General features: G+C 42.0%; 1 protein-coding gene across 37 annotated transcripts in view; it reads right to left on the bottom strand.

Moving 5' to 3' along the window:
* Positions 1-27632, bottom strand: part of DTNA (dystrobrevin alpha) — a 224159-nt gene that overhangs the window by 148068 nt on the left and 48459 nt on the right. For 26 of the 37 annotated variants that reach the window (XM_074576956.1, XM_074576959.1, XM_074576977.1 and 23 more), the window contains exon 1: positions 13115-13154. The exons of 6 other annotated variants lie outside the window; for them this stretch is intronic. In XM_074576956.1, the coding sequence (XP_074433057.1) occupies positions 13115-13143 (29 nt within the window). In that variant the 5' untranslated portion in view covers positions 13144-13154. Of the gene's footprint in view, positions 1-13114; positions 13166-20725; positions 20800-27632 lie in introns of those variants that run through there. 5 more of the 37 variants (XM_074576941.1, XM_074576940.1, XM_074576954.1 and 2 more) reach the window with 2 other exon arrangements.

The raw sequence follows: 27632 nt of genomic DNA, 5'->3' as shown, positions 1-27632 counted from the left end.
TCCAGCTAAATGTGAAGATAAGTTACTCATACTCCCTCGCGCGTGCACACATACACACACACACTCGCTCTCTACCTTGGGAGTTTCTTAATGTCTTTTTTTTTTTAAAAAATGAAGTCACAGGGTTTAAGAAGAAATAGAAGCAATGTGCTTAAGGCTGACAGACCATGGTGAAAGCTCCTTCTCATAAACATATGTCGTGTGCATATATACACGTACCTATACAGACACACACCTCCTATGGAGACTACTATTATAAATAAGTTTTTCCGTAAGTAGTTGAAACAGTGAAACCCGATTCTCAAAAGACCTCCTTCCTTTGTGTATCATTTCCAGCTTTCTCTCTCGTTAATGTAATGACTCCTGCACCTTCAGCTGTGGACAGACAGGCTGCAACAGCCTTCCCAAGCAAGAACCAGCAGGTGCGGGGGCTCGTCAGGGGCTACACACGTGCGGGTGGCTCAGCTCCCACGGCCAACAACGTGTAACTGCTCAGTCCTGCTCCCCTTTTGCTTTCCGGAGCTCATATTTTGGCTTCTCTCCTCTGCTCACTTGACTGCATTTTTATGACAGTAATACGAATTTAATAATTCTGGAAATCTCTTTTACACATACCTTGTCCTCTTCCTCATAGACAATGACATTTGCATCTATAATGTTAACAATGCCATTTACTATACCTCGAATACATATCCCTGTACTCCGTACAACAAGAAACAGAACAACAACAACAATCAGAAAACCCTTATTGATGCATGGACATGCTTGGAGGCTATGCATAAATTGCAAGTCCTCTTAAAACTACAATGACTGGCAGCCTTGGGGAGCTGCTCTGTAAAAATGTACAGATTTCACTTGAGCTTTTTTATTGGGATGTTTCGTCATGAAGTCACTGCTTTTGTTTAATTTTGAGGGTCTGGGAGGACAATTTAAAATACGCAGGAATGAAAAAACAGCTTGAGATAAACTACCTCCAGTAAACACTGCAGGGTTGTGAGGAGACAATGCCAGCACTATTTGCTCTGAAAAGTCTTTTTCCAGGCTGAAGCGAGCTATAAAATTCTCTTTGCTATACAAGGTGCTTTGTTCTTAGTTTTGATGTAAAAAAAAAAAGCTTTTGTATCTGTGTGTGCCCTGCAACCATGTCCTCACTCCATGTTAGGGCAAGAACAGGGTGTGCATCAGCTGCCTCCTCTCTGTGTCTTGGCCAGTACCCAGTAGCTTGTAGCTTTTGCAGAGGAAAGGAAACCCAGCGCGGGGAGTTCCTGTACACCCTCACCAGGCCCCAGTTGGGACCAGGAGGGGAGGATTCAAACCTCGATTTACCATCAAAGATGTTCTCCTACAGGGAAAATAATTCGGTGTTTCTGTGTGAGAAGGTTTTTCCCCAGGAAAGGTGCAGAGGTGGCTGCTCACCTGTATGGTGGTGCACGTGCAAGGGCCAGGACCAGGACAGCCCTGCAACTCCCAGGGTGAGGGGCAAGCCCACGCCAGCCAAGCCCACAGCGCGCAGCAGAGGCTGTGCTGCTGCCTCCTTGCCCAGAGTCTACCCAAGGAAGGATTTTTCTCTTTGAAGCAGAATCATGACCCAACCGATCAGCCCCCGGGGGAGTGCAGGTCCCCCCTGCTCTCCCCCTGACTGTGGCCCTTAGACTCTGCAGAGGGTACACAGTGCGAAGCAGGAGGATGCAGACACCTGGCTGCTTATAAAACAGCAGCATTAATAGGGCGTTCCTAGCAGTACTAATTCCAGGAAGCCATCTCATTTTCCTAAGAAGAGCTCTTAAGAGGGGAACATAAAAAAATACCCATCCCTTTGAAACATAAGGATTTCTTTCTGGAAGTACTGGGGTCTTTGAATGCTTCAGAGCTCTCAGGAACTGTCTAATGATGATAAGCATCTCCATGTGCTTATCCAACTTACAGGACACAGAAAGCTGAAATCTGGCACAAAGTCCTCCTGCACCAAAAGGTTTGTGTGGCTCACTGCAAGTCTCCATCCTTGCAGTCGGAGGTCGTGCAGCCATGCACTGGCTGCCTCATTGCTTCTTTATCCTTTGGTGGTTTTGGTGCTCGTGAACAGAACAGCCTGCAGACAAGCACATCGTAGCTGACTGCTGTGCTGGTCTGCCTACCTTCTCCCCTTCCTCCTCAGGATGCCTTTCCAGCCAGACCAGAGTGTGGGTTGCAGGAAGGTCTCGGTTTGCTCGGGCAGAAGCAGCACAGGAGGAGAGGCAGAAAGCCAAGCCCGCTTCCACACTTGGCTGTTTTTCCAAAGGAGAGATTATCACTTTTTTTTTTCCCTTTCAAAAAAATACTTGTCAAGTGAATATTAGTGGAAAATGAAAGACAGAAGCTGTGTTCCTGTGCCTGTGATCAGGTATGATTACGGAGAGGAAAGATAAATGTACTTTCAGTGAGTACAAGGGCCACTGTCAGAGCTGCAGGAAAGGGGGAAGCATTTGCCCGTTAGGGGACTACATAAAAGGCAGGAGAGAAGAGAAGTAAGCCAGGCAGTGTGTTCAAAATGAGAACGTACATATGGATGCAGGAGTCTAATTTTAATCATCCACGTATGAAATGTTTGGCCCAGCTCCCAATCTCTTCTGAGCGGGAGCAGTTGTTTAGGATTCCCTTTCCTGGCAGGTGTGTAGGCTGTTCCCTCTCCTCCGCAGCAGGGTCCAAATAAACACTCCTGGTTCTTCTCAAGGGGAAAAGAGATACACAAAGGAGAAGCTCGCCGTGCAGCAGAGCGGCGTTGGTTCCCCTCCGGCAGTGAAAACAGACATCAATCAACACTCTCAGCTAGCCGGCGGGTGGATTTCCCTCCCACTGCCATCGCTGCTCCTCAAGCAGGTGGCCAGGTCTGGAGGAAGCCTTATTTCCCGTCACCCACACGCACACCGCTCAGCACAGGGATGCCAGTAATTTTCTTTTATGAGGGCGGGAAGCAATTGCTAACTCCTTAAACTAGGGAAGTGTCTCTGAGAGGCATGACTTCTTCCTTGCTAGCGTTGCCATATGCTATATGCTGCCTTTTACTTCAGCAAACTGTAAATGCACAAAAAAAAAGATGTTCCTTTTTTTTTTAACCTGATACCTATTTATCTCAGCCACACTGTTCAACACGTGCTGTTTACAAGCAACATTAAGCCTCTGATATTCTTCTTACAGGTCTTAGGCCTTAAAATAAAAACAGCCCATGCCATAATGAGGGGAAAAGATACTACAAATAACTAGAAATTACATTGCCCAGACACAGAGCTTCTCCTTTTGTTATCATTAGGCATCAGTCTGAAGATAGGTAGAAATGTGTTTGCTAAAAATTGATAATCACTGACTTCCTGTTTTATTTTTAATGCATGCTTTGCAGATTGTCGTACCCATTCGGGAAGACGATGGCTCTCGTTTCATTGGTGCTCACCCTGTTCTGTTACCGCACAGGAAAGAAAAGGAAGGAAAAGAAGGGCAGCCCCACAAGGAGGTCAAAGATGCATCGGAGATGTTTGCTGACCCAGGAGTGCTGGACAAGAGGTGCGAGTATTGACCAGCAACATCTTGCAACCCCATTCATTACCCAACTGCTGGAAAATGAGCTATCATAAATATTTCATTGATTTTCAGGAACCTAAAGAATGAGGCATGGTACTGAAGTTCAGAGACCAAGGAGGAGGAGAGGGGGAAATGCAAGAGAGGTTTTGTCAGCACTAACTATAAATGAGTAGCTTATCTCATCTCTGCTTAAAGATTTAAGGCCCAGTCACAGCATTACTATTAAAATCCTGGATGAAAATATTCCTTTAGAAAAAAATAAGTAAACAAACTGCATATAATTTAACAGGAGCCAAAATCAAAGCAAATGGTAACAAAAGCTATTCTGCAATAAAAATCTGAAAATGCTTATGACTTCCTGAAAGCAAGACGCACCCGACTATATACTGTGAATCACAAATCACTGCCAGCAGCAGAAAGTATGTTAACACTCTACTGATTTTGGAGTTTGGAATCAGTTCTACTTAAAATTTTATAGGGGAAAAACAATTTCAGTAATTCCCCTTTGTAAAAATAAATTTTCACAGGCAGGCAAGTCTTGGGTTAAGTAGCTCCAAGACTGCAGATCCTGCCTCAGTGAGAACGTTTTCAGAGATGAGATATAAAGGAACATTAAATAACTCTTGCCTTGCAAGCTAAAAATAAAACACGTGAATTCCCGCTTCCTTTCAAGATGCTAAAACAAGCCTTCAAACAGTTACTTGAGACAGTGCTTCACTGGTTCGTGCTACAACCCATCCTTCCCTCCAATTTATTCTCTGCCTGTCCTTGGCAATTGTCACAGAAAGTTCAAAAAAAGACTGGGTATTGGTCCCCTATGGAAAATATGATCCCTCAACTCAACAAATAGCTCTTGCTACACTTGTTATATTACTGGACACAGAAAGGACACTCAGCTCCCAGTCTCAGGTGCACATTTTGCCAGTGCCCCAGCACCTTACACAGGCGAGGCTTCCCTCCCTCCATGCCATGCCCATCCTGCTTTCCACACACACCCAGGACAGGAGTTGCTATGTGATCCAACATATCCCTCAACCAAAGGGCAGGTCCCCACAATACATTTTGCAATGGCCAGAGCTGGATACTGCCCTGCGCAACCAGCCCTGCCAACTCAATACCGCAATCAGCCTACACCAGGTATCTATTTCCCCACCACCGAAGTCTTATTTGTGTGCAAAATGGAGTTTTAAACCTGCTTCCAGCCTGGTTACATACTTGAGGGTGGATTCTTTGTGCTGAAATACTGCAGAGGAGTCTCCTGATCGCCTGACATTGATTCAAGGAGCATCTGCCTGCCTGCCTGCTTGGAGGGCCTGGGGCAGTAAGGAGAGCTGGAGACAGCTGTGGGTTTGCCCTGGCTTATTGCTCTCAAACAACCAGGATCTGGCCCGAAAGGAAATGAATAAACCAGGCCATGACCAAAGTGTTTTGAAATCTCATCTAGATCTCCTCCCTTGACGGCAGGAGGGGAGGACAGGGTCAAGGCAAGATAAGAGCTGTGGCACATCTCCCCAGGAGTGTGATGGAGGAACACCCATGCCACTGGGCAGCCCTGCCAGCCCCACAGGGACGGATCCAGCTCCCGGGGTCCTCGGAGAGCCAATGTTGGGAGCTGACAGACGGGTCAGTAGATTTATGAGGAGGTGGAGGTGGTGCCGTCTGTGCTCCGAGGAAATAAACCCTGTACCCTCCTGATTCATAGCCAAGGTAGTAAGAAGCCTTCCAGGGCTGAACGTGGGTCAGAGATGATTTTCCTTAATCACCTATTTTGTCTTTTAAAAGTACTCTGTCAAGAGAAAAGGCTGAATTACAAAAAACCTTTATCTGTGTTTTTCAAAGATGTCAGATTACTTTAAGGATTGGTTAATTTAGTCTGAATATACAACTAACCATGTCCATTTCATCCCGAAGACCTCTTAAGCACATATAAGGCTGTACTAGAGCCCCAAAGCCCATGTACTACCCTATAAAAATCCTTTTAAATTGAGGTTAAAAATGAGTATGTAAATTATTTTCATTTCCAATTGGTTAAGAATTAAAGAAAATGTATTTATTACACCTTGATGCTAAGCTTTACTGCATAACAACAACAATAACAAACAAAACAATAACCTTTGGGCTTGCTTGCCATAACTTGAAAGCTACTTGCAAATATTTGGAAAACGAAACCGTTTCAAGAGTCAAAATCGTGACAGGAGGTACAGAATATTCACCTCTTCTGTCTTCTTAGTAATTACTTACTTTGTAGCCAACCTTTGTCTTTTTTCTCATGCATTAGAATAACTATGAATTTCATCACCTATACACCTTTTTTCCCCTCCTTTTCTTTTCCTGCTAGTTTTCGTGAGTCTCACAGCCTTCACAGTAAACTAGGTCCCTCTCCAAAGTATTTATCTGCTAGCAATGTAGTATGTTCAGGGTGTCTAATTTGGGGCTGAAGGTAAACCAGGAAAGGAATGAAATGATGGGAGAAATAGTCAAAGATTAAGTTGGAACTATCTAAGATCCATTAAGTTTCACAAAAATCCTAAATGCAGTGCATTCCCACAAATAATTTAGTCTTCAAGAGTTAATTAACTGCTTTCTTAAAGAAGAAGATGAAGTTTCACATAAAAAACCCTACAGTCCCACATCTCCAAAACAATTAACTTGGCTAATTCTGCTGTGGACAGCAGCAGAAATAACAATTTCTGTCTCAATCATAACAATGTACATACATTTTTCCAGTCTGAGCTCTTACTCTCTAGGGGTTGGGTGTGTGTCCCCCTCCACATTTGGCCTTTCTAGCAATTAGACAGATTGCTCAATGACCCCAATGCCATTACAAATGAAATGCTGAGGACACCAACAGGGCTTGGTGGTCAATAATTGCATGACATGGGACAACAGTGGAAAGCAACTACAATGGTTAAACACATGATTAATGATGATCAGAGATCACCCACAGGAAATCTGGGAAGGTCTGGCAATTCCCTGGAGGTAATTCAGCTCTCCAGAAAAAAGCAGCTTGTGTAATTCTCCAGTGGCTCTCAGGTTCAATATGCTGGAGCAGAACAGGGGAGACTTGGTGAGTTAGTTGCTAGCTCTGGTCATCAGAGACAAAACTTAGCAAGAGAATCCCTCCTCTTCCTTTAACGGCATTGGGTGAAACTGAGAAACCAGACTCTTCCCTCTAGACCATCCATTTAAAACAAACAAACACGGGACAGAAATAACATTCCAGAGGGAATGCCTTTTTTTTTTCCTTCTGAACTATATTTTTATAGAAAGTAGAAAGCACTGCTTCATTTCCTAGGACCCGCAGGACCTTTCCTACAGATAATATTACTTGTTAAAACCACTGAAGCAGGCTGTTGTGTAATGTCCAGATCTCCCACTACCAGCTAATCCATATGGCCAGAAAATGCAGATCTACAGCTTCCTAAGGAGACAACACCACCATGCATGTCTGGAGTGCCACCAAAGAGAGAATTTGATTTTTAATCAACTTTCTTTGCAACTATAAAGAATGGAAAAATGAAGTGGTCCAGTTCTGGTAGTTAACATCTGCGTTCAGGTGGCTGCTCTCACAGGAACGGGAGCCTCAGGAAGACAGCAGCTGTGTCACAGAGTCACAGTGGTTGGGGCTGGAAGGGACCTCAGGGCCACCCAGAGCCACTTGCCCAGGACCACAGATATCCTACCCAGGAACTTGCTCAGCTCTTTCTAGCATCATAGTACTACATTTACAAAATCCTTCTCAGGGTAAACTTTAAAAGCAGGGAATTTGTAAATGCCAGGACAAATAGCGACATTAAAAAAAGAGTTAAACTGATCTTCATAGTTTAGTTTTTAAGTAAAACAGCCATTTCACAGTGCCACAGTTCTGCTATATGGCTCTGCATGGATGCAACAAAAAGCTGTAACGCGAATTTTCTGTTTTGAAAAAAATCTTGCTATTGACGTTAAATAACAGTTGAACCACAGAGAACCCAGGAAATGGGGCAGTCTATTTAGAGCATTAACCACATTTTGTTTACTGCTTAGGATGAATTCATCATGCAAACGGTCCAAAGTGAGATCCTGGCAGGCTCCAAACGTGCTCAGAGAGGCTGAGGCCAGAGACATTCTACATCCATATTAGGCCGTGGATCAAGTGCTGAGCTGGATTCATCAGTTATGCTTTTCCTGAGACTTCAATTTACATGCAGAATCCCCACTATCTTAAAATGCATTTGATCGCACTATGGGAGTACTAGCTGTAGATGCATGAAACTACAAACACTGAACTGGAAACCAAAGCTCCCGTATTAAAAGACTCAAGAAGGATGAGTGGAAGGACTCTTGTCCCTAAGGAAAATGAAAATATTTGCAAATTAAAGTAGAAAGTTTAGACCAAACCATGAATCTAATATACATCTGTCAAATCAAATTTTTGATTTATACTAAGGAAATTACAGAACTAGCCTGCTTACTCAGCACAGAATTTATTTCTAGGAAAAGAAATAAATCTACCTCCCTAAAAATGTCACTATGTTTATTGTTACTATTAAACTGCAGAGTGCTCAGCAGTTTCAGCTGGCCTACACAGAAGTGGGTTTTTATCCTCACGCCTTTTGATATTGTGGATAATGTCAGGGAATCAGGTAGAAACAGAATGATGAGCAGTTCTACTACATTTAACTTTCCCGTCACGCCCATTATTATGGTATTTTAATATAGCTACTTCAACAAGTTGGGCAGCCAGCAAACCGATCTTCACATAATAGTTAGAAATGGATACAAACTTTATGCACTTAATTTTAAGAGTTTGTATGGAATGAATTTTCTGCTTAGTATTGGGCATATGAACAAATGCTTCCTTTATAGCCATGACTCAGGAAAATTTTCCTCTGAAAAGGAATCAGAGCTGCGCAGTACCAGTCCTTTATTTCACCTCCTGACTGAGATTCCTCTCGCACCTACATACAAGCACATCCCTGGAAGCTCAGTATCATTCTGAAACCCAATTTTCCCATCCAGCTTGTTTAGCTACTTTCACGCATGCACCAGCAACATCTAGCATCACTGGGACGGCAAGGCTACATGTTGCTACTTAAACCACAGTAACACCACCATGTTACGTGCACTGAGGTACCAGTAAAAACTACCAGTACAAATATTTCTTTTTAAACAGAAGAAAACAGAATGCCGGATACAGAGGAATTCTAAAAAAAATAATGCCAGAACTTAGGGCATCAGTGATTTACTGCAGCACACTGCCTATAGTGCTGGGCCCAGGAGAAAAACTTTTTTGTATCCAATGGCAAGATTTCTCCACAAATATTTTCATTGGTTTTGAAAGCAAATGTGTAATGTCTCTTGAAAAACCCTGCTGATAGCAAGATCCTGCCCAGTAAAAGACAAGCAGTCAAGCTGGGCTCTGGCGTTTCCCAGGGCAGATTTGTTCCAACTTAACTCGGGAGCTGTTAGGGAGGCAGCTTGCCCAGAGTTATTGAATAATCTATTACAGCGTGCAATGGGGTTCAAAACCGATGTCATGCAATATGATGGTAAGTGACGGCAACAAACCCCTGCTTCTTCTTTATTTGGTTCCACCTCCCTGATAAGACTATGTCTATATTAGTAAGTGAAACTGGGCAAGGGAACGCTTCTGGGAGCTGGAGCTGTTGCCTACACCCCTACAGCATTCCAGCAGTCCCTGGCATGGTTTTGGCCCAAAACAGCCTCCTTCCTCCAAAGGGCTCCTGGGAACAGCTTGGGAATTTGCCGGGACCAGAGACATGTCCATCAAGCTGTTTGCCTGTGGCTGCCCTGCTTTGGAGCCCAAGTTCAGTGGCATGGACACACGCTGGGCTGTGATAGTTTGTCTCGGTGCCAGGGGCATCTCTGCGGCATGTTTACTGGAATAGACGCAGCCTCAGTGTCTCAGTCAGTGAGTTATTTAGTAAGTTGAGGTCTCCACCTCGTCAGCTAGATATATGAATTAGGATGCCAGAGCTCTTTCCAAAATTATGTAAAACTGACAGATTGCTTAGAAAAGCTTATGTTTCAAAATCAGCCTTTTCCTTTTAAAATAATAATAATAATAATGATAGCAATAATAATTAATTCCAAACTAGATGATTTATCTGTAAGAATTGCCACTTTCCTTGCAGTCTTGAATACATGCCCTCCACAGCCATAAGCGAGAATCCGGACAGAGGTTGCTCAGACCTAAAACTACTTTGATAAAGATCGAATCCCTTGAACTCACTGTTTCTGTGCTACTTTTTTTTAAACGAAATGCACACTAAGGTGCTCCCAGCAGCCAGAATCTGTCTCTATTAGGGCAAACTCTGGCCTTCTTGTCTAGCAATGACCATATGCTAGGAGCAAAAAATAAAGATAAGAGCCATCCCTGTCCAAGAAATTGCCATGCTCTCAGATATGTACAAACAAAACTCTTTGGCAAGCCTAGACAATGCGTCAACAGAACTCATGAAAAGCTGCTGTGCCTCATAAAAGGTGCTTCAGTTTGAATAGTTTCTCTAAGAATCAGTATTTTACTCTCAAGTATCCTTAATTCCAGATAGAGGTTATTAAATGAATAGAGGTAGTATTAAGGTAGGAAAATCCTAGGAGAGTATGAAAACAAAGATGCTCTCAAAAATACTAGCTTCAAAAATACTAGCTTCTGCTCCTGAGTGTAGGACTGACAGAACCACATCCTTCTAGCTAGAAAAGAAAATCCTCAAACACCACAGTATTTTTCAAAGAAGTCATTTTGGTATATGTTGTGCTGCCTATTATTAACCGATGACATTAGTAATGGTGCTTTTTGTGAATGAGCCGTATCTATTTCTTTGTGCAGTGCCTACAATGATTTTTCTGTTCTGCTGCTGCGTAAGGTGCAAATTGCTGGGACAAGAAGCACATCTCACAATATCGCGTATCCTGTGAATGACGTATTTTTATCTGAGAGACGGAGTTTTAATTCCTTTAGCATGCAGCCAGAGGCTAAGTTTCTTCTCCAAAGCTATGCTTAATGTCAGTAGAGTGAGCCCACTTGAGATGACATCCTAAATCCACTGCCCAGCTGATCATCTGAACAATCTTGTTGTTTACAGGCTGCTTGATTCATATGGTTAGAGAGGAACTGTCACAGATTTTACTTGCGATTATGCAGCCACGGTTTCAAATGGTTTTGGAATCTAGGAGGATTTTTTTTTTCTTCTTTCTTTTAAGCCTTTATTTCTAACCCCATTTGTACACAGCAACCTGAATTTTGTTTGCAAATAAACTGCTGCAGGAGGGCTCTGGTCAGAGCACCTGGTACGTGGCAGGACAAGAGGAAAATCGCGCTTGTGTTCTGCCCTCCCATTCCCCTCCCATTCTCCTCTCCATCCTCCAGCAAACACAGCGCCTTCCTCGCCTGTCTGTTACTTCTCATCACAGACACGCAGGGATTCTTATCTGTGCTGCTCTTTTTGTAAAGAAGTCGCCTATATGCTGTATTATATTTCAGACATCGAAGTGATCATTGCTAGTCTAGGCTTATGCCAACAGCTACGTCAGGTTTGGGGTAAGTGCTGGCAACCTCAGCACCATACAAGCAGAGAAGATGACTTTGGCACCCAGCCTGGCCTGCACAGCAGTTATTTCTGTGCACACAAAACCACTTGCAACAGCAATATAAGCTCTTAGTTGCTTGTATCTGCACATCAGCTCATTCAGTTCAGCATCTTTCCTTTTTGTAACATGAAATTCACAATTTTCCTGTATTACCTAAAACCTGGGAAATATGTTTGTCCATGGAACTTACCGGTTACTCTCCTGTCTTAAATAAAGTATTTTTGTCAGAGCAGCTGGTAATCCACTTATTCAGGTAGGGAAGCTGAGAATGTATTTAAATAATGAGTGAGTTCTGTATAGCTTTCTGAACCCCTTAATATATCGCTATACTAAGGCCTGTGGCTTAACACACCAATTACAGTACATGAAATGCACTGTTTTCCTGAAGAAGTCAGGAAGGCAACCTTTGTCTGCAGTAAATTGCTGGGATGTGCAATTTCTTCTGATTTGTTTCCACAAGTGGATTTCCCCATAGCGAGAAAATCTGCCTTGTGTTAATAAAAGACTGTGCCTTTAATAAATCACTTAACTATGGATTGTTTTGCTTTTTTTTAGTTGTCCAGATGATGAATTATTTTGTAATTTTGGAGACTGCAGACGTAGAGTCACTGAGATGTATTCATACCCTGTCCGTGTTCTTTATGCCTGGGTCAGAATATTTCTCGCTGAGCAGTCAAGAAACATGAGGTCCAGTGAGGTGAAAGGCAGGAGAAGAAAGCACAGAAAATCTTGTGAAAGAGATCAGAAAATATCCCAAAGCCTTTTTATTACAGATAACTGGGGAGGAGGACTTGTTGATTTGTGTATCTTTTTAAGATGCCACCACTTGCAGAATTTTGTTCGTGTTTTCAACAGGTACAAGTTGGCTTTGTAAAAAACACTATTTCATGCAAACTTTGCCTATTATTTATCCTTAAACCATGACTACCTGAGAGAAAACTGGAGCAGGAGCAGTGAGTCTGAAAACAAGAAAGGACTATATAAATAAGATCTTTTGAGGGGAAAGTGATCTCACAGTGTTATAAATCGCAAAGTTATTTTCCATGATAAAGAATTTATTTAGGCAGACGCAAGAGGATTGGGAGATCAATAGAGAAATGTATCCAAAAGTATTATGTAGCTCTGTAAAAAATATTAACTCTTTGCTCCCCTCATCAAGCAACTTTCACATTGTTCTCAAGCAAACCTATTCATGTGGATAAAACACAGTAAGCATGGGGTATTTAATAGGCGGGAAATAACATTCACCAGACCACAATGAACAAAACAGAAATTCAATCAAAAGGCTCTTCCTGAAGAAAAGGGAGATTGCTAAAAGAGAACAGCAACAACAAAAAACTGCAGAGCTGAAGAGGGGTGTAATCCTAATGTCAGACACACTGATGACAGCAGGATTATTTTCTACTCACTACTGGCCAACGCTCCATAACCAAGGTTTCAAACTGTTCATGTATTTATTTTCCTTCTGTTTGTTTTTTCCCTTCTGAGATCTGCTTAGCTAAAGGTTGGACATATGGTAGAAACTTGGAAGTTTTGAAAAGCACTTCTTCATAAATCAAAATGGAAATGAACTTTGAACGTAAGCCACGTTACCTTGAGATGCTGCTGCCCAGGGTGGTCCCTGCTCCCCTTCCCCACCTGTCCTGACAGAGAGCTGCCGTAAGCGTATATGCTACGCATACCTCACGTGGGTAATACGTGGAAGCCCCAAAGTACTTTGGGATCCTTGATCAAGGTTGTTTGGAATGCTAAGAAGTACTGCAAAGCACTAGAGGTTCTATCACCTTTATTCATCAAAACAAGGAGCAATGCACGTTATATACAGAATTATTCCAGAGGAGTTAGTTAACAAAAATGTTACGTGTTTGTTTGCTTTAGCAGCCCCAGCATTTAAGAGACAGGAGATACCTAAGTTCCGGCTGCCTGTGAAACTGCAGCGCTGCCCTCGATGTGTGTAAGAAAGACTTACGGTACAGCCTTTGACTCCTCGGTACACATTTCTTTTCACAACCACTTCCTCACTCGGCGCATCATTCTGCTGTAAACCAGAGACTGGAGCTCCGTGTGTCCTCAAGCTGTGTAAAGACAAATACAGCAGAAAGCTTCCCAGGTGCTCCAGGACTAAGGAACAACTCAGGTGCCAGGAGCAGGCACGGAGACTCTACAGCACGTGCAGAGGGGCTGGATCTGTCAAAGATCTTCACCCACTGCCAGTTCTCAGCACAGGTAAGCTGCTCTGGATTTGTTTTCCCCACAGGGCTACTCTATAGGCCAAACGTGGGCAGATTTGCACAGGGACAAATAAAAGAAGTGCTCCTCGTGCAAAAGCTGTGTGCTCTACTGAAGTCTACATCCTTGCTCCAAACTTCCAAACTACAAGAACACCAAAGAAAATATTGGAGGTTTTCTTTTAAGGTGAAGAAAAAACCTTATTTTTATGCTAGCCTTGTTGTCAGTCTTACTGAATCACTCAAGCTGAAATACTCCAAAAATACGCCGGCTGAGGAAAACAGCTGGCCTGAAAAATATCAGCTCAAATGTTAGAAGTTTCACAAAACCCCTGAAAACCAGGGTACTATAATGGGACCTGCTGAGCAGCTTTCCTAATTGGCGGTGCTACCTATTACATAGTCAGGACTTTATGTGTTTTGTTTATCACAGACTACATTATCAAGTACCCACAGTGAGCTAATAATAAGCAGAAAAATAGAGAGGAGGGAAGCAAAAAGGAGGCAGAGGTGCCAACTGAACTTGGATGAGCTCAGAAAAACTGATCAGTTTGGCAGTGACAGACACTGAAGGACAGTTTCTTGCGTCTGCCATGCCCTTACAAAGTTATATCAGACACATGCACACACACGTCACTCCAATACAGAAGGCTTTCACAACACGAATAGTCTGTCCCTCTCCCAAGGTCATGTGCCTGAAGCCCACAGCCAGTCAGACTGCCGCTTAAATGCAAGTGGAGCCATACAGGCTGTCGAGATAAAATTATCACAGTCGTATTTCAGCAGATGAAAAAGAAACCCCAGATACGTGCTCGGATTAGATGCAAGAAAGAGGATACCTGGACAAGCAACAGGCAATTCTATTTGTGTGTCGAAAAGAAAACTGGAGCAAGTTTCACACAAACCGACCTTCAGAGAAAGAGGAGCAAAACAATTCCTTCTTCCGAGGCAGCAAACAAGCATTTCCAGAGCCACGCAACAACGGCATGGTCGGTACTGTACCTCAGATCTATCTGTGGGACTATGAGGAGCTCTCAGCACTGAAGTCACCTCTCCTGATTCAATGGATGAATTTGAAATGTTTCTGCAATGACACACGTAGGGCCCAAAAGGTTGCAGTTCTCAGAACAACTCCAAGGAAGTGAAAATTGGTGGAGGTTTAACAGCTTGACTTTTTATTTTCTGCTAACTCCAAAATTAAAAACGACAAACAAGTAGCTTGCAACATGTTCTTAGATGCTTCAATGCAGTTGTGTTGTGTGTGAGCTATAAAGAAAAGGCAAAGTTTTAGAATTTTTAAGTGTCCATTGTGTAATAAATAGTGGGTATTACAGAAATTTTAGTATCTTCAGGCAGGGAAAGACTCATTTAGAACTGCAATAATGTATTTAATTTCCTGGGGTCATAAAGTTAAGCTATAAAGTTCTTGCATCAGACCAAGAGAACTCCTGGCACACCAGAAACTATTGACTTCATGATGAATTACAGTCAGATAGAGCTGTCATTTGGAAGATTATAATACCAATGTCCTACTCCATAATCATACTTGTACAGGATGTTGCTTTTAAATTTGTAAGTGGGTTTTTGCACCTCTTACCTTTAGTAATGTGTGATCCTATCTTTGGACTGCCTGTTAACACTAATATGAAGTGGCACTTCTTTACCAAGGGTTCAAATTTAAGTTGACCTCCCATTCTGCCCTGGACAGGTGAATGAATCGGACTGTCAACTTTGTAATAACTAGTTGAATTTTACTTTTAATAAGATTTCCAGTGGAGATTATTTTCCAAGTAGTTCTACCCATCAATTTCCTATAGGGTCAGAAGAACTATTGTTCTGGACCATGAATTGCGTATGACAGCATAAAACAAGGATAAATTACAAGTACAACATTTGATAAATAGGAAACAAAAGATAAGGAGTTCACCTTTATTAAACAGTTGAATTGCGAGTACTAAGGTCTGGTGTTAGAAGCAAAACAGGAGAAACCTGGCAGAGAGAGCTACGCTTCAATAATGTGCTTGCCACATACATTTTCCATGGACTTCATCCAGAGCTACAGCAGCTCAGCACCTCTGAAAATAAGACACAAATGGTAATATTGCACTTAAAGCTACGGAAAGTATATGCGTGCAATGCACTGTCCACCACCACCAGTATTTCTAGAGCATGAAACAGGGTTATTTTATGAATGAAAAATTGATGAATTTATGAATGAATGGATGTCCTTTCCCAAAAAGCCATTAAGGCAAAGGGCAGTAGGGTGTCAGAAAGTTGGGTCTTTTCCTTACCTCAGAGAGTCTGATCTCCTTTGGGGTTTGACCCCACGAGGAAAGCTAACCTTCACTTTGGTCTCTGTCAAAGACCATCTCTCCGCCCTGCCCCACAGCCACACGCATCCAGTTTGCATCAAGATTGCTGCTGTCCAGGTGAAAACAGAGGGAATGCCGGCCCTCTCATCATTTCTCAAACAGAGAGGCTGTGAAGGGCACATACATGCAGCACCTTGGTCTCAGAGGGGTCATGGAAAACAGAGAAACAGAAGAATCACTAGAGATCGAGCTGGAAGCAGAACGCATGATCCACTTGGGGTTTTCACCACAACGGGGCTCAGGATGGCATCAGAGCCAAAAAAAGATTTGTTTTACATTGTAAAGCTCTCATGGTACCACCATGCTGGCGTGATAGTTTTAGCAAAGTTACACTAGACAAACTCAGATTTAAATATGCTTGTCATTTTAAATACTGCTACCAGAATCACAACTGCTGTATTTTCCAGTATGAAGAGTGGAAGCGACACAGGTGGGAACCAACTATTCATTACACACTTTTCTTCCTAGGAGAACTGCAATCTCTTTTGCCCAAACTAGCACTTAAAAAAGAAGATTATTTACAAGCGTTAAATCTGTTCTCTCCTGCTGCTTTTGCCACTTTCTGCAATACTTGGAAAATCCTGCTCTTTATTTAAAAAATAAGTTATGAGGCGTGGCTATTAATTCCCCAAACCACCTCTCTTTTCCAATTTGTTGCCTACATCAACACAGGAATTTAAAGAGATCCAGACTGTACCTCCACTCCATACACGTGGTGTAAAGCTGCTTCAAAACAACTGCAGTTCTGCAGCAGGTCCTTTCCCTTGCCCAATTTTCACCCCAAAGCAAGGGAGCTGAGGGAGAGATGCCCAGGGAAGCAGAATGGTCCTCTGCATCACTGCCCAGTGGTGAGTGCCTCTTAATAATTGTAATCCTGCTCCAAAAGCAGGAGCCAGACCAGACCCTGCTAGTCTCAAATTCCAAGAAATGCTTCAAAGGTCTCCTGCCCTGTTACCTCCACCATGAATGAGCACCACTCAACGAAATTCTCCACTGGCCACCACAGACAGACCCCAACTTCTCCTTCCTTCCCGAGCTGCCCAGGTACAAGGCAGCTGTAAACTGGTTCCAGCTTCTGCAGTTGCTTATATCCTGTATATCATCACTGGGCACAGCGTGGTCCTAAGTGAGTTCTGCAGCTTGCGACTGGCCTTGAAGCACATCCCACCAGCCTGTGGAAGGGCCAAAGGTGAGCTCGCGTTGCCATCTGCAGACACGTGTCCAAATGGGTAGTGAGAACACTACACCTTCATGCAGGCAATTCGAAACAAGATTGCTTGAAGCTCTCTCCCTTCCTGTCTTTCCTTTCCTTTCCTTTCTTTTTCTGTTACCAGGGACATTTAAAATACATAAGTCTGAAGCCAACCCAGCGATAAAGCCTTGTGAAGAAACAATAGCTAAGCTAGATTTATGAGTTTTGTTCATTTGAGAAATCTGCTTACAATGACCACAGATCCTGACTGTGAAAGTGTTTAAGCAGCCAAACCCCTTGCCCATGAGGAGTTCTGTTGAAATGGAGAAGCACCAAGCACACTGTGGACTTCCCTTAAAGACAAAAGCTTGTAGAAATGGCGCAAAAATATACGTTCCCATACATGTACAGATACATATATGTACATATGTGTATATACACATGTATACATATATACTTACACTGTAGAGGTACCTTAACCTGGAGTCACCCAAACTAGTATATTTGAGCTTTTCCTTTTCGAATCTGTGACAAGAGCGTGATGATGGAAACTTAAGAAAGTTTCAAAAGCCCACAAACATCTTCAGTTAAAAGGCTTTTCACATCATCTTTGTACTCAATGTACAGTATTAAAAAAAATCATTTTAATAGCTGACTCCTTATAAATGATTAATGTATTGTATTGCACATAAGTGCTCTCCTGTTTCTAGGAACATCTAGTTGGGTAATATTCTCATTTGTGATTCATATGCATGTTCTTTTATAATTACAGTGAAATAACAGTTTCTGGAGAAGTGGTTTTTAAAAGTATGTCGGGTACTACAGGAGAAGATCAAAGTATAATAAAACTTACATGGAAGCAAAAATTGTGCATGAATAACAGCACCAGCTTTAACAATGGACTGAATAAACACATGTAATTCCAAACAGGATGGACTGAATTTTTCATCTGAGCAATTAATCGCGGAAGGCTACATTCAAATGAACAGGCTAAGCAGATAAGCTCGCACGTATCACCATAACCATTTGCTTCAAAAATATATGCATATACGTGCCTAGGTTCCCATCGGCAGGGAAACTCTCACTACAAGATGTTAACACAGATCTTTACACATAGTGTTTGGGACCCTATGTAAATGCACATGTAAAAGCAGCCTCAGCAAATAGTAATGACTAAACCAGGCAGTCTTTATTTCAGTGAGCAGAGAGGCAGCCAGAGCAGCTGGAATGACCTCAAGTCATATCCCGGCATTATCAAGAAGCACAAAACAACTGCAAAATGTGCCACATATGGCACATCAGGATCAAGTCACCTGTTGTTTTGCTTTACTGATGGAAGACATTGAAGCAGCGTTTGGGAATGATATTTTGCTTGGTTGTTTGGAATAAAAGGAAATACTTTCTGTAAACATGCAGTAAGCAGAGCACTGAACAATTCTACCAGCAGCTCACACGCAAGTTCAAGCAAAATTCCTCATAGCGCCAGCAGCACTTCTACTACTGCCCATGCAGCCCTGGTGGGGACTCTGAATCTCATTTGTCAGTGCTAAAAACTACAAAATAAATGGGTTTCCAGCTTAGCCATCTGCATTCGGAACCGAATTGTTCAGCTGCGGGGCTTTGGCATTTATCTTAGTAAAAGTAAATTGCAAGTGCAGCGATCAGCCCGTGAGCAGTAGTCTTTGTGGAATTACTCGGTCACCCAGACTGATCACAGAACACACAGGTTAGCTTATTGCTTCCCAAATACCAAATAAAAACAAAAACCGGAGAGGACAGCCTAAGTCTGACTTAAACAATTGAGGCACTGAGCACAGATAAAACATATCAGAATTAAAGGGTTTTCTTCCAGAAAATTATACAGCTAGAATAAAACTTACAGATTTGTTCAGCATAAAAGAAATGCAGTAAATAATACATTTTACCTACACGAAGTTTATTTTTGAGTAATTGTATTGAAATGCAATGCTTTGAAGGCAATATCCAAATATCACAATGGTCCTTTAATCCAGAGCTATACGGATCTTATTTTGCCAAAATGAGCTAGAGAATAGAGAAATCTTTGCAGCTTAAATTGCTCTGAGATTTCTGTATAGCCTCTTTGCAGAAATACTAACCTGCAATGTATTGTGAGAAAAGAAAAGTAGAAACTAAGGAGATTCAGCCTGAATGCCTGCCTTTATTCCCAGGTGAACAGAAAGCGCCATGACTTGTGTCCAAATATTTCAAAAGCATCAGTGCAGGGGAGTGACAGGTATTAAAGACACCCCCTACCTTCCCCAATTACATGAACTATCAGATTGAAGAAAGAAAACTTTTTTTTCCACTTTGTTATGCTATTTATTTTCATTCCCCTCAACAGAAATCTAGTCTTCTGTGGGATGTAATGGCACCTAGAAACCTGAAGTGTGAAGGTCATGAACTGAATTAACTCAAACGCTAAAAAATAATTTAAAATATCTAGTACCAATATTAATACAGCAGTTTAAAAGGACATAATTGTTATGACGTCTGTGCGATCGTTTGTGTATATGAAGGTCTTCAAGGGGATGGAAAATGTGAAAGATTTTCTCTGATGCTGATTGTAGTAAAGTTGGACGAGCCTTGTAATCCTTGGATGTCCTGCAAGACTCTACCTGTGGGACCAACTCCAATGCTAGAAAATGCTGTTCTGTCACTGGGAGGGATACACAGGGGAGGCTCTACAGCTACAAGTCAGCTGTGGATGCCAGGAGCCCTGCCAAGTCCCTGTGCGTATGCCAAGCTACCACCCGATGGCGTGGCAGAGGCAGAACCAGGTGGGACCATTGCTACACCCTGCCCTCAGGCTGTGCTGGGGGAAAATCCAGAAATACCAGCAAAAAGAGAAGAACAGTGCATTCAACAGGCTCCCTGGTCTGGACAGAGGAGGGACCAGGACTGTTGGCAGCACTGCAAAAAGTAACTGCCATGCTGCTTGCACCCAGGCTGGGAGACGGGGGGCCTGTTCTCACCACTGCTGTGGGATCGCATGTAAAGGGCGGTGTGTTCCTGTATTTCTGTCTGCCCTCTCGGATGCCCACTCTCACCCATCCCGAGTACGGTCAGCAGGGTCACTCTCTCACCATGTCTGCACGCTATGTGACTCCAGTGTTGCCCAGGCTTTCATGCTCTACTGTTATACAGTAAAAACAGTGAAGGTTTTCTGCTGAGACAACAGTCAGTACAAAGCACTAACAGAAAACCCCCAAGCAAAAGCCACCCCCAACAACAAAAGAGAATTCAGAGTGCATAAAACAAGTGTACATTGTTAACAGCATTGGGTGAATAACTTAATAGCCCCTTTCTACCTCTACCCGCTGTGCGGTAATACCAAAAGGTTTTAAGAAGCACTCCGAACGCCTGAGCCTGACCCTAAGAGACTAAAAATCTCAACAGAAATTGCACATGGAATTCCTTTTCTTTCATAAGCTTCAGAAACACATTCTTTGAAATCCCCAGTGCTCTTCTGTCAAACACTGTGGAGGTGAATAAATGTAGCAAAGAGCAAAGGTAGTATGGGGCAGATTCTTCCCTGCCTTTCATTGCACTGTACAGCCACTCGCATCAGTACCACGAGTTCAAAGCTTGAACAGAAACTCTGTCACTGTCTGGCAAAGACTTTGCACTCTGTATCAAAAAGCAGCCATTCACATTTTCAACACTATTTTTTTCTCTCCAAGAAGAAAGTTTTCAAACGTAAATCATATTTCTCAAAGCCGCTGCCAGTACCCAAGTGCTCCCCACGAAGACAGTTAACCGCACCCTACCCGTAGAAATGATGCTCCTCCGATCGCTTGCTCTGTTCCCTGCTTCTTCTGCCTCAGAGTGCTCAGATCAGATCCTGCCCCAGAGAAAAAGCAGAGTCAAAGGCTTGGGATACTCAAAAGCCGAGTCCTGGAGTCAGGCTGCAGGAGGATCAAGGAGTACTGGGCTGAAGCAGCACGGAAGGGAGATATATCAAAGTGCACTATGGTTCAACCATCATGCACAGGTAATTGAGAGCATCTTAATTTGAAACCGCTGGTCACCATCTGGTGATAAAATAAGGAGACACCAAGTGAGTTAAAGCAAGCCTGTGCATTCTGGGATATTTTACTCACACTACATAATGAAACCCATCGCCACCTCCTTTCATACTGTCATGTCTTTCCCAGTTTAGCAGTTTAATACAATTTGTGTTAGCTTTGTCTCTCCTTCACTTAAATTACAAGCTGATTTCATCTTTCCAATAGATTGCATCGCACACGCACGTGCACATAACCTTCCAATTCAAGACACTTCTAATATGAAGTTAAGCACAAAAGAGAGCAGCTGAGACTGTGACGTTGGGATGAACATGTTAAACAGGCAGAATTAAAAGGGTTAAAGAAGACAGGACTCTGGCTCTCTCCCTACTTCACAACTCTTACGTGCATATTTATGAGGACAGTGGCAAAATTAGGCCTAGCTGACCTTTAAAAGAATGAATAATTTCCTAACATGGTGAGACGTTTTAAATGTATGTAACAGCTTTAAACACCTGAAGTGCTCTGCTTCTAATTATTTTTGCTACATATGAAATATTTGGGCAAAATGTATACGATATCTTTAATTTGTTAATTACCAGCTGGCTCCTACCGTGCATTATTAAGGTACTATGGCAGTGACTAATGCTTCTGACAATATTAAATTACCAACAACACCTTGTGGAGGAATGTGACCTGAGCGGCCTAGAAAGGACTAGCTGCAGGTGTTTATTTTCATATGAAGACAGTTTATTAACCCAGGGATAAAGTAACAAAGGTGAAACACCACATGCACAGGTTCTGAGGAGGGGGCTAGACCCCAAGCCCCTCCATGTGGTGTCTATCCCATGGGCACCACCGTGTCCCACGGCTCCAGTAACCCAGACATCTTCATCCCATACCATTTCAGAGGCTCTACATCTTCCCTTTCATTTCAGTAATTCTCTGATGTGAAGCAGGTGAGGGAACTCCTGCTGAAGCGAAAGCAGGCTGCAGCCATTCCCTTCAGCCTGTGAAGGGACGCCAGTCAGGGGGTCTGGGGGATGGCAGGGACTTTGCATCAGGGAAGACGAAGATGGAGGAAATGTGACTGCCCATAAAAGGTTCGTCTGCACGGCTGCAGCCCAGGCACAGCCCTTCTCCTCTCACCTCTGAATACAAGTCTTTTTTTTTTTCCTTTTTATTTTTCAGATAAAGCACTTTCTGCCAAATTGATAAGATTAATAACATTATAGCTTAGACAGGAACTTACATGTCTTAGTACTCAGTGTGTGAAATAACGTCACTCTCCTTTCCAAATCCTCCTGGAGTGGTTAGGAAAGGCAGTCTTCTCTTGCGCAGTTGCATTATAAAACTGCTGAACAAACCTATTCTGCTGTAACGGGAAGGGACACATTTTCTTCCCTACTGTAAGTAGGTCAATGAAAACATGATGTTGTGAGGATGAAACTGTTTTCCTCCATCCTCTTCCCCCTAATGGCAGTTTCAAATCATTCCGATTTAATTATGTTTCTAGTGTTAGCTATAATAACATTGTAAGGTTATTAACAACTGATATATGGGTGGTCCTAAAGTCTGGGGTTTGTGCTTCCTTGTGGGTTTATTCTAGCCTCAGGTACGTGCATGCAATTCCTACACAGTCATCGCACAGTTAAGAAAAGCCTGCAAAGAAACCTGGATGTGGAAACGCAACGATACATCAGGAGGCAAAAGATTTTAATTCTCTGAGATTCACATTGAGCTTTTACATCAATGAGATCCCTTTTTGAGGGTGAAATTCTGACTGTCATCTACCCTAAACTGTGAACAGTGAACTTGCTCTGAATTAATATTGGCATAATCAAAGGCAGAGTATTTTCCGTGGAACTATTCCAATTCATAGCACCTGGAGACTTCTCTGCATGCATTTCATCAGGAGGGATTAACCAGTAGCTGGAGAAACATTTAACTTGCAGATGCAGCTACCTGAATACTAAATGCAAATCAGAGGCCACTGGCAATAAAAAAAACCCAAAACCCAACATTTTGAGGGAGAACCACTCCCCCCAAAACAGAAAAAGGAAAAAAATTACATTACACTAAAGAGAACACAGAATGCCTAAAGTCTTATCAAATGAAATTTAAAAAGACAAAATAGGGGTTTCTTTTTTACTGACTGCCTCTATTTTAGAACAGATGGTGTAAATTAGTTTTGTTGACATTATCTGAAAAAAAAGGAAAAAAGTAATTAATTTGCCTCACATAATGCCTGTTGTAAACTCTCACTCACCCACACAAGCACTCCAAAGGTTCTCTTCTGCAACCACATGTTTGCCATAGCAAAGGTTACACACTCTTACAACCCCACTCTTTATATCCTCGTCCTGAAAACAACAGGCCTGCCTAGGACAGTAAAGCTGAGCACATACAAGTGGACACCACTCTGTCCTCACTATTAAATTTTTCCCCTATAAAAACTCATGACTTCAAAGGGAACTAGGATTTCATCCTAAGAATCCAATTACGTGTTTCAAATTTAGGATGGACTGTCAAGTGCCAGCTGACAGTGTGATGTCCCCAAGTATTTCAGGACAATGATATCTGAGCTGAAATGCAAAGGCAGCTGTTTATGCCTTCACCACTAACCTAAGGAACATTTCAAAATAAGGAAATTATATGATGATTAAGTGCCTCTGCACCTCAGCAAAACACATCCCACTCTGCAGAGAGATCTTTCCAACCCGAATTTAGAAAGCATGTCTTTCATTAAGAAACTAATTCTGTGGGCAATATTATCACCAGTATCACCAAATCATAAGGTTGGTAGAAAAGATATGTAATCCACCTCCCACTATGAGATAAAGTCAGATACACTTCACTCATGCTTATTAAAGCCATTCCTAACACCTCCAGTGATGGAGACTCCACAAGATCCCCTGGCAGTGTATTTCAGGGATTTTCCTGGTGTTTACCTCACCTTTTTTTCTTCGCTTCACACCCATTTCTCTTTGTCTATGGCACAGAAAAGAGATCACTGGCCTCCTCTTTGCAACAGCCTGTTCTGTGCTACCTGCGCTTGAAAAACTGTCTGTCCCCCATCCGCTCCCCCGCAGGCTGCTCTTCTTTAGGCACAGCAAACATAAACCTTTCAGTTTTTCCCCCTAGGGCATGTCCTCTGGATCTCTGGTCATTTTTACTGCCCTCCTGCCTCTCCACTTCCAAAGTGGCCAATGTTTTCTTGAGGAGTGGTGCTCCAAAGTGAACAGAGGACTCCAGCTGAGCTGGTGCCAAGAGCTACCAACATACAGCTCAGGGAACCTCTGGAGCTACACACCACCACTGCTGGCCTCTGAGCTCCTGGTGAGCCAAGCGTGCCCTTGCGATGCAGCCTCATGAAAGGCATTGAGTTGCGTGTAGTTCTTAATTAGCACACAGTGAAAAATACTGCAAATCCAGCATGGACCGGGCCAATATTTGCATAACCTTCCCCTCTTTTTATTTGCCTGCTCTGTCTGCCAGGGGCAGGGTGGGAAAACAATTAGGAATATTTCTTCCAAGGCTGAGATACCCTATTTTATTTCCTTCTCTATACTGACTCTGTCAGTATATGTAGTCATGCCTAATACAAGCCTAAGCAGTCATCTACGATAGTGTACAACACAAAAAGGATAGGACTAATGACCTGTGAAATAGGTATAGCCAGACCTGGCTGGTCTGATGTTGCTTTCTGGCATAGTTTGGTTTCTCTTGGACATAATACAGTAGATGACTTATTTAGTACTTTACATGTACAGTTACAAATTCTGAGGCTTTGTGCACAAGAAATTTATTTCCACTTTCAGGAAAAGTGAGCGGCCTGAAAAATTATCAGTCTTTCTACTTACTTCATGCTTTTTTCACAGAGAATACACTGTTTCAATGTATGTGGATATTAAACAGTGTAACAGCAAAGATTAGGCCTATTTAGTCCAAGTTACTGCTGAGTTATGAGTAACTGCGTGACTCTCAGCAGACACCTATTCACCTTTCAGTGAAAATGCACCATCCTGCTAAGAATTCACCTAAGCTGGGAAACTATTTTTAAAAAAAGACTTTAAACTCTAGCACTTTTAATTCTATTTAGAAGTAGAGCACCAGATTTAAGGCAGATGAAGAACTTGCATTTGCTTGGATTCTTTTCAACCATCAGATACCTGATTTATTTATGTATCTGTATGATTCCTGAAATTGTATTTACTATCTCCTAGACTCACATAATTGTTTCCTGCCATTATCATTTTATCAAGTTTCCTCTGCTTACACCCACTTCCTACTACAAAACTTGTTTTCAGTTGCTCTTCTAAACCTTATGTCTGACCTGAAAATTTACATACCAGATATTACATTTTCACCAATTTTCAAAGCTAAAGTTATTGAAAAAAAATAGTTTTACCTGTGCTAAAAAAATAAATAAATAAATCCTTTATAAATCCTTTGCTGAGAAGCACTCATTCCTCCATGCTTTCACATAAAAACTTAAAGTCTGGCAGGTACAACTGTTATCTTTCTGCTGCTATCAGCAAACAGCCATTGAACTTATTAACAGAAGGCATATTTCATCCCCCTCCAAGGATGGTTCACAGGGAGCTTTAGAGCTTACGAGTGCAAGCAATTGCTCTACCCAGCTGAAGGTCTGAACCTTACTGATGACTTCTGTTTCGAACTGACACGGGTCAATGGGAGATGTGCTCAGCCACACACAACCTCTTGTGTTTGAAAATGTGTCTCCTCCAGAAATTTCCTCCCTAACTGAGACTCTGTAGGCAGAGGAGGTGGAGCAAGGACTTTTGCTGAATTACCACCTCTGGATGTGCTGCCAGCCTGCCCTGTTTGCTGTTACTTCGTGTTCAGTGGCTCAGCCAAAAATTCATCCAACTCTACGGCTGGAATTGGAGGGAAGATGACCTGGAGGTTTGGATGAAGAGCATTACCAATGGTTTGGCAGGTGGCAGAAAGAGGTAGGAAGCCAGGAGGATGCAGAATAGGTTGTAGGGGAATTAACGTGACAGTTGGCATTTTCAGAAGTGGTTTTTTTTATTTTTTTAAAAGAAAAAGATGACTTGTTTACAGAACAGCCTGAAAGAGTACATGACTTGAGTCTCAGTTTCGTTAAGCTCTCCTTGTATTCCTGTACCAGCATAATATAATTTGTACCTGCATTAAACTGATGTGATTTATTTTCCCTAATAATACATGCAAATTGATCAAATTTTTAAGGACAAAAATAAAACAATAGAACACTTTGCATTTTGTTTGATCCATTTGGAAATCTGTTTAATCTGTTTGGAAACACATTTTGTTTGTGTATGTTCAAAGAAAAGTGAAATATTTGTAACTGTAATAACAATTATAAAATACACATTAAATACCAAGATAAATGCTTTCAAACATGGATCTGTGAAGTGCCTTTTTTCCTGGGTTCTACTCTGCAAAAGACTGGCCAGCTCTCCTAGATTAAGTTTAATTTCTCAGGTAGGTGAGGAAGCTTTCAGTTACACAAATTAGTTAGGACTCCATCTTAAAAGAGTGTCAAGGTTTCAGAATTATCAACTCAAAAGTTAGAAAATGTTTAAATCAATGTGTTGCCTTTGTAATCTAATGCATTTTTCTAGATGTAAACTTCGTAATTCTGAAGTCAATTTATAGGAAAAAAGAATGATCTGAAACCAAGGAATGGATTATATTTCCATATCAAACGAATTATACAGTTGCTCTCTTGATTCAATATAAATGAGCTGTGTATAAAAAAAAAGGGCGGGGACAGAAACACATGAGAGCCAAACTATCATTGCTTTATAAATCTGGAAAGAATCAAAAGTATTTCCTGATGTTGTTCCAAGGACAATGTCACATTAAGAATGAACACGGACTGAAAAGGTAGTAATTACTAGAAAGCATATACTCTCATTCAACGGTATATTTTAAAAATGTAGAATGAAAGGATAAGATTACTAACTAATTCCATCTGCAGCTGTTATTTGGTAATGAGAACTCAAGGACAGCTTCACTCAAAATACGTTCTTCTGGGCTTTGCCTGTGCTTACTTTCATTGTGTTTAAAAGAACTAGTCACTAGTTGTCAATAAATTGTTTTTAAAGCCTACTTGCTCACAGACTTCGCTGTCTCTGCTTCATTTTTCTCTTTTTTTTTTTTTTTGAGGTTCCACTGAGAGCAAATGTTCTTACAAATTTACAAGAGTTATTTTATATCAGAGTAGTCTTACAAAAGATATAAAAGAAAATAAGAATGCAGCACTTCGGTACCGCTTCCCATCCCTTGATCTCAGAGCACTTCATAGAACTGGGCAAGTATTACTGTCATCGCTCTCAGAAAAGGATATACCAAGCTCCCTACATGACTTGTCAAAGATCACAGGCATAGAAGCCGACTTATTCCCCCCATTGCCCTAGGGAAGGTTATGTTCAGCAAACAGCCACCACCATGCCAACAAATAAACTAATAAATAAAGATTCCTTATTTCCAGTGCTTTCCTATCTCTTCTTTATTACTTAGAGTATACTCCCCAATTCAGGTTTTAGAGTTAAATGCAGTAAGAGGCCATACAATCGTTTCAGATACAGGAAAGACACAGTAAAACATAGCTTCCTGTAATAACCGCCTGCCAGGGAGGATGGTTTTCTCGAGACTATTA

This window comes from Larus michahellis, chromosome 2 (genome assembly GCF_964199755.1).
Source record: "Larus michahellis chromosome 2, bLarMic1.1, whole genome shotgun sequence".
NCBI lineage: Eukaryota > Metazoa > Chordata > Aves > Charadriiformes > Laridae > Larus > Larus michahellis.
Note: the sequence above shows the minus strand (reverse complement) of the source record. Positions and strands in the feature narration are given on the sequence as shown.